The sequence below is a fragment of the Salvelinus sp. IW2-2015 genome, linkage group LG14 (assembly GCF_002910315.2).
Source record: "Salvelinus sp. IW2-2015 linkage group LG14, ASM291031v2, whole genome shotgun sequence".
In the NCBI taxonomy this organism is placed as follows: Eukaryota; Metazoa; Chordata; class Actinopteri; order Salmoniformes; family Salmonidae; genus Salvelinus; species Salvelinus sp. IW2-2015.
In genome coordinates this window covers 7,933,841-7,949,538 of record NC_036854.1, presented here as the reverse complement: position 1 = coordinate 7,949,538, position 15,698 = coordinate 7,933,841, and the positions used below count along the sequence as shown (strand labels likewise).

General features: G+C 43.6%; 2 protein-coding genes and 1 non-coding gene across 3 annotated transcripts; 2 read left to right on the top strand and 1 right to left on the bottom strand.

The window, feature by feature from the left end:
- The first annotated feature begins 753 nt into the window (after positions 1-753).
- On the top strand, positions 754-8,932 carry tcp1 (t-complex 1). Its single transcript, XM_024000703.2, has 12 exons — positions 754-882; positions 1,658-1,743; positions 1,851-1,979; positions 2,389-2,486; positions 3,403-3,513; positions 5,450-5,631; positions 6,183-6,309; positions 6,640-6,815; positions 6,989-7,112; positions 7,328-7,520; positions 7,752-7,915; positions 8,506-8,932. Exons 1-12 carry the CDS (start codon positions 810-812, stop codon positions 8,717-8,719), a joined length of 1,677 nt encoding a protein of 558 aa, XP_023856471.1. The 5' UTR covers positions 754-809; the 3' UTR covers positions 8,720-8,932.
- Positions 1,354-1,492, top strand: LOC111973617 (small nucleolar RNA SNORA29). Its single transcript, XR_002878602.1, has one exon. It is a non-coding gene; the product is annotated as a small nucleolar RNA SNORA29 (small nucleolar RNA).
- A 79-nt stretch (positions 8,933-9,011) lies between the features above and the next one.
- acat2 (acetyl-CoA acetyltransferase 2) lies at positions 9,012-15,061 on the bottom strand. Its single transcript, XM_024000704.2, has 9 exons — positions 14,865-15,061; positions 14,039-14,173; positions 11,803-11,984; positions 11,516-11,633; positions 10,797-10,940; positions 10,455-10,577; positions 10,057-10,211; positions 9,867-9,977; positions 9,012-9,778 (listed from the first exon to the last, which is right to left on the bottom strand). Exons 1-9 carry the CDS (start codon positions 14,911-14,913, stop codon positions 9,608-9,610), a joined length of 1,188 nt encoding a protein of 395 aa, XP_023856472.1. The 5' UTR covers positions 14,914-15,061; the 3' UTR covers positions 9,012-9,607.
- Positions 15,062-15,698: the final 637 nt, after the last annotated feature.

Below are 15,698 nucleotides of genomic sequence, written 5' to 3'. Positions count from 1 at the left end.
GTTAATTAAGAACAAATTCTTATTTACAGTGACGGCCTACCTACCTCAGCCAAACCCGGACCACGCTGGGACAATTGTGCGCCGCCCTATGGGACTCCCAATCACGGCTAGATGTGATACAGCCTCGATTTGAACCAGGGACTGTAGTGACACCTCTTGCACTGAGATGCATTGCCTTAGAACGCTGTGCCACTTGAGAACACAAGACTGTCATTACTTCTAGTTAAATAAAGGTTCAATAAAACATTCTAGGCTACTGATTACAAATCAAATGCATCACTATTATTTAACAATAACAATTGCACAGCAATCGCCACCAACACTATGAAGTACGCTGTGATGACCTTGGCCAAATGGACAATTGAATAAGCTCTCCCTCAGTCTTTACAATAGGATTTGACAGTTCTCTGTTGTCCTACAAATTGATACCATTTGTGGCATCGGTGGTCCAAAGTGAGTGTCATATGCACAGCCAACCAGTAGAGAGAACCCGCCGACCATGAGCAAGACACCCACAAAAAGGAACACGGATCTTTGAATGCTGGGAAATGTATTTCATCATATAGCAGTTGAATAAAAAGTGATACAAGTGATAAATGTATATCGCTATATACAGTCTTACGCATACATTGGTTTCGTAATGATTTTTTGTTGTTGTCCGATGCCATTATTGTTTTAAAGTTTAATCTTCTGGAACATTCTCGTCTATTCTCGGTTCTTAATCTTTACCCAGAAGCCCAGGTTCCCCACCGGTTTACCCATAGTTCATTACTTCGTTCCCTTTCTTCTGTCTCTTTAGCTTGTCCAAGATGTCGTTAATGGATGGAGCGTTAAACGTGTTCGGCACGAGAACGACCGGCGAGTCCGTTCGTTCTCAAAATGGTGAGCTATTTTGTTATCTCTTGTGTCGCAGTTTATGTCATTTATGTTTTAATCGGTGTCCGCGGGAGAGTGGCAGACGGAGTTTAATGGTTAGCCAACTAGCACTCCGCAGCACGTGCGGAAAAAAATATGCGTCGTTTCGCCTCCCTTTTCCTAAACTTGCAAGATATAACGTTAATCAACTAGCTACCTAAGCATATTGTGTTGCCCACATTAGTATAAAAAGATGTATAATAAATCAATAATAGTTACATTATCTAACAGTATATTATAGCTAATTCGTCTAGGTAGGCTTGCTAAGTTGCTATATTAGCTAGCTAACGTTGGCTTGCTAATACGCATATGTCATTGGCGTTAGGGAGTCGCTAACGTTAGTTATTGTCTTGTAAATGCAGTTAGCTAGCTAACGCTACCAGCTACCTATCCCTGTGCGCAACATGATTTCCCCCCCCAAAAAATAGTTCCGAGGCGTTTCCCATTTTTAGTACCGTTCATTCATCCATCCCAGAATGAACGGCTATGCTAATGGGAGAGAAAAACACTGTCATTGTCTTGACGGAGCGGCTGGCTTCGTCCACCCCTCCTAATAGAACTCACAGAACAATTTCTATCAGTTTGAACAGTTTCGGAATTGTGCTATTGTTTCTAGATTAGTAAACTTAATTGTTGGTAGTTATTTGTAATAGTTAGCTAGCTAATACAAGAACTAGTGTAACGTTAGATACTTTGAGGCAAGGGAATCAGCTTTGATTGTGTGCCCACGTCTCTTCTGCAGTCATGGCCGCATCATCCATTGCCAACATCGTCAAGAGTTCCCTTGGCCCGGTTGGGCTGGACAAGATGTTGGTGGATGACATCGGGGTAAATACTTATGGCCAATTACAGTCACCGCCATCAGTCTCATTGGATATGGCCTGTGTACCATTCAGATTGACGGAAGAAGTTCTTACAAATGCTCTAATGTTTAGGACGTGACTATCACCAACGATGGGGCTACCATCCTGAAGCTGCTGGAGGTGGAGCACCCAGCAGCCAAGGTGCTGTGTGAACTGGCTGAGCTGCAAGACAAGGAGGTTGGGGATGGGACAACTTCAGTGGTGAGTACTTCAACAGCTGCTCAGAACAGAGGGCAAGGGAAAGGAGCTGTGGCCACTGACCAGAATGTTGTCTGATATATTCCTACCTGAAAGACTTTTAAAATGTTAGATTTCAATTTGATCAAGTAAACATAATTTGGTGGAGGTTGGCCTAAACCTGCCTATTCACACTAATGGTTTAAATGACCTGCTTCCTGTTTTTAGTACCGCCCATCTGCCTCCTTTACAGATGTTCGGCTATGCTAACGGGATAGAGAGACTGTCCGTCATTGTCTGAAGGGGTTGGACGGCCTCCATTCCGCCACCTCTATATGAAATAACGGCACATTTATATATATTTAAAAAATCATCTTATTCATTAAATCATATTCCCTGGCTTATTCATGTCATTCTTTCCTTTGTTTTAAAGGTGATCATTGCAGCAGAGCTGCTGAAGAGCGCAGATGAACTGGTGAAGCAGAAGATCCATCCCACTTCAGTCATCAGTGGATACCGCCTGGCCTGCAAGTAAGAATCTTGCCACAGCCTATCCAATTTCCACACCATTGTTTTGAATATTATCTGCCTTTTGAGATCCTTTTCCCCTCCACTCCTGGTTCATTACTTTGTTTACAAGTACAGGGTTGTTTGCCTTTGTGTTGCCTGTTAACTGTCTCCAGAATGAATGTGTCAACCAAAGCATAAATTAACTCTAGTGGTTGTTTTTGGCCAAAGATGACACTCAAATCTAACTGCCTGTAGCTCAGGACCTGAAGCAAAAATATGCATATTCTTGATAACATTTGAAAGGGAACACTTTGAAATTTGTGGAAATGTGAAATGAATGTAGGAGAGTATAACACATCTGGGAAAAGATAATACAATGAAAAAAACTTGTGATATTATTTTTTCTTCATCTTTGAAATGCAAGAGCAAGGCCATAATGGAGTCTAGGCACGGTTTGGATTTTGGCCACTAGATGGCAGCAGTTTGACTGATCCAATGAACCATTGCATTACTTTTCAAAATGTTGTATCACAGCAGTTGTTCAAACTGTAGAACCCAGTTCCTACATTTGAATATAAAAATGAATTTTGTCAAACAAAACTATACTACATTTTATCTATGGGACCCTCAGGATGACTGAATGTAAGTACATTATTTACCTTCAGAGGTGAATGTATCAAACCAGGTGACGTGATAGTTTTTTGTTTTTGTGCACTCTCAAACAATAGCATGGTATTTTGACTGTAATAGCTACTGTTAATTTGACAGTGCTTTTAGATTAACAAGATTTTAAACTTTCTGCCCTCATGAGACATGTATGTCCTGGGAAATGTTCTTGTTACTTACAACGTCATGCTAATCACATTAGCGCATGTTAGCTAACTAGCACTACGGACACACCGTTTCCGTAGAGGCTAACATCTTTCATTCCCACCAGGGAGGCAGTACGCTACATCAATGAGAACCTGACCATCGCAACAGATGACCTGGGAAGGGAGTGTCTGGTCAACGCAGCCAAGACCTCCATGTCCTCCAAGATCATCGGAGTGTATCCTTTCTTCCTGCTCACTGACTAACCTCCCCTTCCCATATACATATACCTGTCAAAAGTTTGGACACCTACTCATTCAAAGGTTTTTCTTTATTTTTACTATTTTCTACATTGTAGAATAATATTGAAGACATCCAAACTATGAAATAACACATGGAATCATGTAGTAACCAAAAAAGTGTTAAACAAATCAAAATATATTTGATATTCTTCAAAGTAGCCACCCTTTGCCTTGACAGCTTTGCACACTCTTGGCATTCTCACTGTATATCTGTCATTTGCCATAAAGGATCACATAAGTAGGGCTGGGAATTGCTCACGATAAGATGTTATCACAATATTTGGATGCGGATATGTATTGCAATTCTCACGCTTTATATTTTTATTCCAAACATATAGCTCAGTGTGTTGGCTGAAGAGACGAGAGCATAAAATAAGTTTTGATCGATTATGAAAATAAGTGCAGGAAACATGTTGGTTTACTCTCATGATACCACAACTTTGACTTCGATACCAGGTTTAGTATCACTATTTGATCCCAAAACGATACCACCATTTCTTTTTTGTATTAACCAGTCACAGAATGGCACTTGATCCAGACAGATCAACTCAGCTATTGCTCCGTTCAGTCATTGGTTGTCTGAGTTCGATATCATTACATTTGGGAATTGTTTTTTCACTTTTTAGGCAGCCATGTATGCATTAATTGTACAATCATCTAACACCTAAAACAACGGTAATGTATTTGAATGGTTAATCTCTTGATAAACTGGGTAAATCAAGTCTATTCACAACAGGTGAATGCATATTATTCAATAGGGGTGTGTGCATGCATTGAGTAATTGAGCTTGTTTTAGTTGATTTCACGGGGCTACAGATGACAAACAATCCCTTCCATTCACAACTTATTTTATTGGCAACTGCTAAGAACATATTCTTTTTTAAGAGAAGCAATCTCTAATGAAAGTGTGTGCTGTTTCTAAGAAATGTGACTTCATTCATCACTAGTGGAAACCAGACAATGTGAATGGGTTCTGGTGGCGAGGGAGACTGAATTAATAACATTTTTGGTGACAGTCTGCTTTGAAATCAGCATTTTTTTGCGTTATAGTTAGCATATCACAAACAAAGTACTAGGGTAGTGAATTGATGTTTGCTTCAGCTGTAAGCTGGCAAGGAAATTTGGCCTACAATTAAAGCTGTAAGCTACACGTATCAACTCTATTCACAATGTGTTTTGTCGTGTGTATGTTATCCCTAATTTCAGTTTCTGTGATGACAAGCAAGTGTAGAGAATAATTTTATCTAAACTGCTGTGAAATGTATTTTCATAACCAAAAATATTGTTTGAAGTTGGTATGCAAAAATGAAACTTCAGAACGGGAAGCATAGAAATGGCCCACATGGAACAGATCTACTGCTTCTTAGACTTGCTTTCAATGAGAATGACAGATTTATAACTCATGTTTCTATGTGCATTTGGTCAGGTCGCCCAAAAAGTTACATATTGTAGTTTTAAAAAGATGGCGCAGGTACAGCCGACTAACGCTCTAGCAACATTTTTTTTAAACAAATTGATAGTTGGTGTCAAAGTATCGACTAATACCGTCCAAAATAATTATGTGACACGTAACTATTTTTAATTGGATTTCATATAATGAAATGGTGTCTTGAGCGTCACGTCCTGGTTGCTTTGGTTGCGTTTCGGGCAGACTAGATGCCTAGGCATTGCATCAACCAATGGTTGCATGCCACGTCATCTACTGTGTAGTCATTGCTATATATGTGGTTAGCTGATATGTTAACTTCTCCAGGCTTTGTAGGATCTGGCATGCGTCTGCAATGTAGTCTGGCAGGAACTACCATTGAAAGCCGTGAAATCCTACTTCCATCCTATAGAAAAGCTTGAATCCTTGACCGGTGACCCCCTCAGTGATGCAGACTTCTTTGCCAACATGGTGGTGGACGCTACTCTAGCAGTGAAGTTTGTGGATCAGAAGGGTGTGGCGAGGTACCCCATCAACTCCGTTAACGTGCTCAAAGCCCACGGACGCAGCCAGAAGGAGAGCTATCTGGTCAATGGATACGCACTCAATTGCACTGTAGGGTCTCAAGGTACATGTGTAAAACATTGTTGATGGTGACTGCGCCAGTTCTGTAACAGTACAACCATGAAATGACCATCTGATGCAATTGACAGACTCCCATTTAAATTTGCTGCTATGCTTGTTCTTGTTGCGTACGCAGTGATACGCGTGGGAGACAGAAAGCTGGCTTTGAAAAGTAATGGTTGCGGTGCATCTTGTATGAACTGTGGCACTATTTTTCTGGCCACACATGCCACCATAACTAGATTTGCTTGTTAGGCAGATCTATATTATAAAGATCTCGTGTTAATGAATGTTTTTATTGTAGTAGGTTAATCCTGGCTTGACATAGTAGTAGGCTAATATTGCAGATAGAAATGTCATGAATAAAGCAGCTGACATGATTCCTCATTCTCTGTCAGAGGCAGGTTTGCTCTTTGTAAAATAGATTTCCATCTGTACATTTCACATACCCTGATCAGTAAGGGGAATCAGTAATTGCGTGGGGATAGGTTTATCTTGACCAGGGTTAAGATTCTGTGTTCAATGGTGTGATGACTGGGTCTGGTCCCCCTGTAGGCATGGTGAAGCGTTTGACCAACGCCAAGGTGGCGTGTCTGGACTTCAGCCTGCAGAAGACCAAGATGAAGATGGGAGTCCAGGTCCTCATCAATGACCCAGAGAAACTAGACCAGATCAGACAGAGGTGCGTTGGACATGCCAAACAGGCTATTTGTACGAGACCTACTGTTTTAAAATCAAGTCTTGCCACATGCATGACAATGTAAGACTATTCCCATTTAAATTTGCTGCTATACTTGTTCAGTGGTGTTAGCAGTGATACGCGTGGGAGAAATTATTCTGCCCCAGAGTTCAGGCTGCAGCTCTTACCTGAGCTGTAATATGACTACTTTGGGCTGGACAACAGTTATTTTCTAAAGACAGGGTGATTTGTTCATGTCATCATGGCTTGTTGAGACATACACAGGGTTTGTACAAGAGACCAAATGTCTTCATGTTGATTTTGCTGTTCCAGGGAGTCTGACATCACCAAAGAGAGGATTCAGAAGATTCTGGCGTCTGGTGCTAACGTCATCCTGACAACTGGGGGCATCGATGACATGTGCCTCAAGTACTTTGTGGACGTGGGAGCCATGGCTATCAGGAGGGTCCTCAAGCGGGACCTCAAACGCATCGCCAAGGCAACGGGAGGTAAGCTACAGGTTTTGTTTACCTTCATATAAATGTCATAACCGTTCAGGTCAACACAAGTTCTGAAACTTTTCTCTTTTTCAGTGATTGAAACAATTTTCTTAAAGCAACCATGTTTGTTTCCAGTTAACTTGTTACCCAGAATTGAGTATTTTTTTCTGTTTGTCCCTCAGCCACCATCTGCCCATCCCTGTCTAACCTGGAGGGTGAGGAGACGTTTGAGACAACCATGTTGGGCCACTGTGAGGAGGTGGTGCAGGAGCGTGTGTGTGACGATGAGCTCATCCTGGTCAAAAAGTAAGAACAAGAACTGAAGTCGACTTATTCTCATCTACAGTCATTTTGTGCTCGTGTACAACCTTCTTACATATCTTTACCAATGTTTTGCTTTAGCACATTTATTTGTAACATTCTGTTCTTTTTTCTCTCTCCTTATCCCTTGTTACTATTCACGTCTCCATCTTTTCCTTTTCTCCTCCCTCTTCCCCTCTCTCCCTCCGTTCTTCTCTTAGTACCAAGGCCCGTACCTGCGCCTCCATCATCCTGCGTGGGGCCAATGACTTCATGTGTGATGAGATGGAGCGGTCCCTGCATGATGCTCTGTGTGTGGTTAAGAGGGTGCTGGAGTCCAAGTCTGTTGTACCAGGAGGTGGTGCTGTGGAGGCAGCCTTGTCCATCTACCTCGAGAACTATGCCACTAGTATGGTAAGGAAATAAACCTGGGAATCACTGCTTCCTTATCTCTGTCCTGATTGTCTAGATAGGATCAGAGGTATTGTTGCTTTTGAAACCCATCAAGTTTCATGTCTTGTTTCCATCTGGGAAAACCCTTTTTTTATATATATATATATAAAATAAACGATGTGAAGTGTCCTAAATGATCGGGGGGGGATTATATTGTTTTGTGTGATCTGTGAATGTCTTGTCCATTCCCAGGGTTCTCGTGAGCAGCTGGCCATAGCAGAGTTTGCCCGCTCCCTCCTGGTCATTCCCAAGACCCTGGCTGTGAACGCTGCTCAGGACTCCACTGACCTGGTCGCCAAGCTCCGAGCCTTCCACAACGAGGCCCAGGTCAACCCCGAACGCAAAAACCTCAAATGGTCGGTGTGCTACATCACTAGATATGAATTTCAACATGCGTGTTTGTGTTGATGCCATTAAGTGAATGTTTTCTCTTCTTTTTTTTTTATGCCATTGAGCTTGAGACCCGTTTGATCAAGTTTTACTACACAGATGCATAACATTCCCATTTTAAATTTGCTGCTATATCTGATCAGTGGTGTATGCAGTGATACGCGTGGGAGAAAGCATGCTGGCCCAGAGTGGAGACTGCAGTTTTTCCTTGAGCTGTAATGCCACTACTCTGGCCTGGACATTTTGAATGTCACAATGGTTTGCGTATTCTGCGTTGGTATCAGTTCAACATGTTGTGAACCCAATGAGCTTAAGTTGTAGAAGTGCCAGCAGTTCAGCAGTTTTCAATGCAGTAGCTCTGCATCCCAGCTTTCAAACTTTTGTTCAAACCCCAGTTGGAACTAACCTGATTCAGATTATCAACCAGCTCATTACTAGTCTGGTGCACTAGATTAGGGTTAGTAGCTCTCCAGGAACGGGGTTGGAGAGCCCAGTTCTACATTGGTGTGGCTGTGATGTATGTGTTTCTCATCTGAAGTTATCTTCTCCACTAAAGGATTGGTCTGGACCTGGTGAATGGTAAACCCAGGGACAACAAGCAGGCTGGTGTGTACGAGCCCACCATGGTGAAGACCAAGAGCCTCAAGTTTGCCACAGAGGCCGCCATCACTATCCTCCGTATCGATGACCTCATCAAGTTGTTCCCAGACCAGAAGGAGGGTGGGCCTTCGTACCAGGACGCCGTTGCATCAGGACAGATGGACGGGTAGACATTCCTGTAACTGGTTCTGGAATCTGCCCTGGGTTTCTTAGATCCCAAATGTGGTTCTGTTCCGCTTGGCTTTGTCTCTGTATTTATACATACAAGCTCTTGGCTGTTTCGTCATAGGTTGTGCACTTTGCTTGTTCCCATGTGGTAACCTGTTAATCTGGGAACTGTAATTGATTCTGTTGGACACTCAAATAAACCCTGATGGTCTGTATTCTGGTCTGTATTATTATAAAACAAACTTGTGGTTGTCATAGCAAATCAAACTATACATAATTTTGAAAAAGCACAAATTCAGTTAATCTGTTCTGTATTGGAAAGTGGACAGGTAATACAGTACATTCATGCCTACAACAGGATACACTAAGTTACTGCAAGCTTACGCTGTCTTTAAGGAAGGCTGCTGTCTTAAACCACACGTTTACAGTATTAAGGTACATTGTCCTGTTCTTTCTCATGGAATGACAGCAAACTGGAATGTTGGAAGGCTGAATTCTCATTAGGTTGGGTGTGAACAAGTCCAGTCATGTAAACCTTTGTTTAGCAGTTGATAGTTATTTGTTGATGGAAAAAAGACTAGCATATGTTGCCTATTGACTAGGTTCACACAGGCAGAAAGACTTGCTTCGAAACCTTATACGTTCCAATACATATGCTATGGAAAATGAAGGACCAGTATTGGATGGTGCACAATAGAGACCTTTGCTGCTTTCTTCACCTAATTACATTAATAATTTTCAGTGAAGTGAAGGAGAAAAATTAATTACCAATATAATATAACCACCATTCACACCACTGCTGAAACAAGTTGTGTAATAAAGCATTCCAAACATTCCCTTTAGGACCAATAAGGTGATCCTGACTGCAGCATCTGTGTACTTGTATTCAGTCACACCCTTTCTACACACATGGCGATGCCCATCCCTCCCCCAATGCAGAGAGAAGCCACACCCCTCTGACCCCCAGTCCTCTGGAGCGTGTGCAGTAGGGTCACCAGAATCCGGCAGCCAGACATGCCTATGGGGTGTCCCAGGGAGATGGCACCCCCAGTCACATTCACCTGCATAGGGGAGATAGACCAAAGATGTGGTGTTGCAACAATAGTGAACGCTGCTCAATAGTGTTGAAATAATGGTTCATCAAGTTACCTTATCTGGGTTGAGTCCAAGCTCTTTCACTACAGCGATGGACTGGGCAGCGAAAGCTTCATTTATCTCAAACAGGTCCACTTGATCCAGCTGCCAACCGGCCTTCGCAACCTGGTAAAGAATCAGTGAAAAATCTTTCAAATGAAAAGGGTTATTATACACATCGGAACATTTGCTGATTGGTTCTCACCGCTTTCCTGATGGCTGGGATAGGCCCAGTTCCCATGATTGCCGGGTCAAGGCCAGCTTGAGCCCAGGAGGTGATTCTGGCCATTGGCTTGAGGCCTCGCTTCTGAGCTTCTGATTGGCTCATTAGAACAGTTGCTGCAGCTCCATCATTTATACCTGAGGGAATACATAGCAATTAATATAACACAAAAAAATTAGTTTGACGGTATGCAACTCTTGTGTATCCCACCTGAAACATTTCAAGGTCATGACCATGTAGAATCTAGACCACTATGCTAGGAGAAACAGCAGCCATAATAATGTAATTGGAATGGTCAACTGGTAACCTTCCAAAGGATAATTGAGTTGAGAGAGATCAGTGACATCACCGTGCGTCAAGGATGAGTGCCCCCTGCGTACCTGACGCGTTGCCGGGGGTGACGGTGCCGCTGCCGTCCTTTAGGAAGCAGGGCCTGAGTTTAGTCATGGCTTCCATGTTGCTGCCATGGCGAGGAAACTCATCTGCTTTCACCTCCACTGGGCCTGAGGAGAGCGGAACATTACAATATAGTTCATGAAACATCTACATTCGTAATAATCATTTTATAAAGCAGAGAAATAATAGGTGTTGGTCATCTAATTCACTTCTAAGGAATGGTGGTTAGCAATATAAGAACCATTGGGTCATACACCCAGCAGTGAGTGATTTGAACACACTTGAGGTCTCAGGGGGTTCATAAACCAGCACAACAGATTCCTTGCCTTTTCTGGACGGCACCATGACCGGAACAATCTCCTGATCGAAATGTCCTGCTTTCTGGGCAGCCTCGGTCCTGTTCTGGGATTGGGCGGCAAACTGGTCCTGAGCCTCGCGACTCACACCCCACTGCTTAGCCACATTCTCAGCTACATCCAGAAAACGAAGACAACATTCCCTACTGGATTAAGACACCCCAATGTTTCTCCTTATTGAACTGAAAAATATCAGTTACATTGTGTAATGGGAATATTTAAGATGAATAAAGTTCGTAATCAGTTAAGAGTCATTAACATAATGTTTAGCATATTTTCCTTTCTGTAATACACCTGATTTCCAGTGTTCTGTTTGTGACACAGGTTGATGGTCACTAGACCATGAATTAAACTCATATCTGTTGATAGTGATTGACGCCAGACGGGAGGTACAAGGACACAAGGAACCGAGGACACCGATTCTGTGAAACACTGATTCTGTAGCAGCTAACAACATCAATGTGTTTTGACTTCCTACAAGCCTCACGGGCTGGTGTTTAGGTAACACTTGGTGCTGTCTGATTAGAATATAAAGGGCCTGTCTCCAAAAGGCCAGCTAGACATTTTCTCTGCTTTGGTGCAACCGGATTGATATGTGATTGATATTATCAGCGACTGCTCTCCTTTTGTTTCACCTGGAAACTCCCATTACACATTGATATCAATGACTCTGACTCTGGTCCCCTGACCTGTGATGCCCATGTGGTAGCAGTGGAAAGCATCAGTCAGTCCATCAGCGATGATAGAATCCTGCATGGTGGTGTCGCCCATCTTTACTCCAGCCCGCATCTGCACTGTGTGGGGAGCCTGGGGGTCAAAGGGGAAAGAGTAATTGCAGATTAATGGGGACATTTGGTAGAATGGTATTGATTTCACCCCATCTTTCTCTCACTTACACCCCCCTCCCTCTCTCACTCACTCTCCATCATCTCTCATATCCCTCCTTCTCCCCCCATGCCTGCTCCCTCCATCTTACACGGCTCATGCTCTCCATGCCTCCAGCCACCACCACGGTTGACTCTCCAGTCTGGATGGACTGAACGCCCAGACACACTGCCTTCAGTCCAGATCCACACACCATCTGGCAGCTCCAGGCAGGCACTGGGTAGGGGATGCCTGCCGCAACGCTGGCCTGACGGGCTGGGTTCTGCCCATGACCTGGGGAGGAGAGGAGAGTAGAGGAAAGGATTGGGAGCGTGAGAAGTGAATGATTGCAAGAGAGATATCAGAGGCTTACAATGGCTAGTACACTAGTTCAGTGGTTCCCAACCAGGGGTACGAAACTCTAAATGTCATCTCACTGTCAACTGCGTTTATTTTCAGCAAACTTAACATGTAAATATTTGTATGAACAATACAAGATTTAACAACTGAGACATAAACTGAACAAGTTCCACAGATAGACTAACAGAAATTGAATAATGTGTCCCTGAACAAAGGGTGGGTCAAAATCAAAAGTAACAGTCAGAATCTGGTGTGACCACCAGCTGCATTAAGTACTGCAGTGCATCTCCTCATCGACTGCACCAGATTTGCCAGTTCTTGCTGTGAGATGTTACCCCACTCTTCCACCAAGGCACCTGCAAGTTCCCGGACATTTCTGGGGGGAATGGCCCTAGCCCTCACCCTCCGATCCAACAGGTCCCAGACGTGCTCAATGGGATTGAGATCCGGGCTCGTCGCTGGCCATTGGCAGAACACTGACATTCCTGTCTTGCAGGAAATCACGCACAGAATGAGCAGTATGGCTGGTCATGTCAGGATGAGTCAGGATGTCAGGATGAGCCTGCAGGAAGGGTACCACATGAGGGAGGAGGATGTCTTCCCTGTACCGCACAGCGTTGAGATTGCCTGTAATGACAACAAGCTCAGTCCGATGATGCTGTGACACACCGCCCCAGACCATGACGGACCCTCCACATCGATCCCGCTCCAGAGTACAGGCCTCGGTGTAACGCTCATTGCTTCAACGATAAAAGCAAATCCAACCATCACCCCTGGTGAGACAAAACCGCGACTCGTCAGTGAAGAGCACTTTTTGCCAGTCCTGTCTGGTCCAGCAACGGTGGGTTTGTGCACATAGGCGACGTTGTTGCCGGTGATGTCTGGTGAGGACCTGCCTTACAACAGGCCTACAAGCCCTCAGTCCAGCCTCTCTCAGCCTATTGCGGACAGTCTGAGCACTGATGGAGCGATTGTGCTTTCCTGGTGTAACTCGGGCAGTTGTTGTTGCCATCCTGTACCTGTCCCACAGGTGTGATGTTCGGATGTACCGATCCTGTGCAGTTGTTGTTACACGTGGTCTGCCATTGCGAGGACGATCAGCTGTCCGTCCTGTCTCCCTGTAGCGCTGTCTTAGGCGTCTCACAGTACAGACATTGCAATTTATTGCCCTGGCCACATCTGCAGTCCTCATGCCTCCTTGCAGCATGCCTAAGGCACGTTCACGCAGATGAGCAGGGACCCTGGGAATCTTTCTTTTGGTGTTTTTCAGTGTTAGTAGAAAGGCCTCTTTAGTGTCCTACGTTTTCATAACTGTGACCTTAATTGCCTACCATCTGTAAGCTGTTAGTGTCTTAACGACCATTCCACAGGTGCATGTTCCTTAATTGTTTATGGTTCATTGAACAAGCATGGGAAACAGTGTTTAAACCCTTTACAATGAAGATCTGTGAAGTTATTTGGATTTTTACAAATTATCTTTGAAAGACAGGGTCCTGAAAAAGGGACGTTTCTTTTTTTGCTGAGTTTAGAACCCCTGGGGGTACTCGACCCATCCACAGGGTGTAATTGAGAAGCCTCATGAGACCATAGGCTTACTGGGAAGATGCACATGAGGGGGTACTTTAGGGGAACTCCGGGCAGTGCAAAATTCCTTTGGTGGTACAGTAACCGAAAAAGGTTGGGAACCACTGCACTAGTTCACATGACACAGCACTGTTGTTATGAATATTACTTAATCTGACCATTCACACAAATATATTTTTTTAAATGTGTCTAATCCAGAGCAATTTACAGTAGTGAGAGCATACATTTTTGTACTTTATCATACTGGTCCCGTCCCCTGTGGCAATCGAACCCACAACCCTGGCGTTGCAAGCACCATGCTCTACCAACTGAGCCACATGGGACTATTAACTGATTAGCTAGCAGGTCAGCGCTGATAAGCAGCTATAATAAACGGACTGGGTTTCGTTCCAGGTGGTCTTTACCTGCTGTCAGAACGTGCCCCATGATGACCTCAGACACCGCCTCAGGCTTCAGGTTGGCTCTCTTCAGTACATCCTTGATCACCACAGAGCACAAATCTTGGAGGGGCACAGTTGACAGAGAACCATTGAAAGACCCTGTGAAACAGGAGAATAAAGTTGAGAAATAACGTTATATTCACTATCCACAAAAAGAGCAGGGCATTGATTGCTTTATAACTGGTAGCTGGGTTTTGAGAAATGCACTTGGCCATTGGTACTGATTCCATGGTGTGACAGCACTCTCCCACTGCATTACATCAGACAACAAGATAACAGACATTATCATCAACAAATGTATTGATTGATTCAAGGTTGCAAAGACACCGTCCAACTAAAATACGCCCAACCCCATTCATGGTTTGATCTCCAGCCTATCGCCAATACTGTAGCTGCAGGTCCATGGTACTATGACCAACAGCCAATCGCTGTTTCGAGAATCTGGGCAGAGGGTGAGGCAACCAATCAAGGTTCAGCATAAGCGAATCCATTGAAAATCCTGGTCAGGAGGTAGCTCGCGACAATGAACGACAGTAATGGTCTGTTCAATTCATAGGTTCAAAAACATTAAAACATGTTGTTGAACAAATAAGAACATTGTCAAAACCAGGACTGGAAAAATGTGAACGATCGTTCAAGGAACGTCAGCATCGCTACAAAACCAATCTCGTGTGATAAGGAAATGCAACAAATAAATATACATACAGGCAATTCTTATTGATACAGGTAGCCAGCTATGTTGAAAAATATTGCCTTAGTGTGGAATCAGACAGATTCGGTACTTATTTACCAATGGGGGTCCTTGCAGCAGAAACGATGACAACAGACTCAGTGTTCATATTGACAGCTAGCTGGTATTCCTTCAGATTTCACTGTGTGCTGCTCGGTCTCTTGTGTCTTCCGTGTTAGAGTGGCCTGCTTGCTATCTGTCTGAAACACTGAACTTGTAAATGGACTCAAGCATGTTGATTCATTTGAATGATAAAAGAGATCCTCCCTCGGCAACCAGCACGAAGATCCATGGCAGTAGCAGGGACAGATATTTGACGAAAGCACCACCCAATGGCTAGGAGGACTTCAGACATGATTTTGGCAGCCACACAGGCTGTGAGGCAGTCTGTCTGTAGCTCAGTCTGTACACCATGCTGGCATCAATGGCGTACCACACACCCCCTGATGCCAGCATGGTGTACAGACAGACATTGCTTTCCCCAGATAGCATATGCTCACGTCATAAACCATGGCAAAACAAATTAGAATTACAGGAAATTATCTGGAAAACTAAAACATTTTCTTTTTGCATCATGGCAAAATGTGTAGAATAGCAGGAAGTGTGTTTTAAAAATGCAAAAAACCCAGCCACACGGCACATTTTTTAGAATAGCTATAAAACTGCAAATTTTTCTCTTTGCTCCATGACAAAATGTGTAGAATTGTAGAAAGTTAGCTGTAGCTTCTCTGCTTCCCTACAATACAGGAAATAGTGTACAAAACATTATGAACACCTACTCTTTCCATGACAGACTGACCAGGTGAAAGCTATGACCCCTTATTGATGTCATTTGTTAAATCCACTTCAATCAGTGTAGATGAAGGGGAGGAAACAGGTTAAAGGAGGATTTTT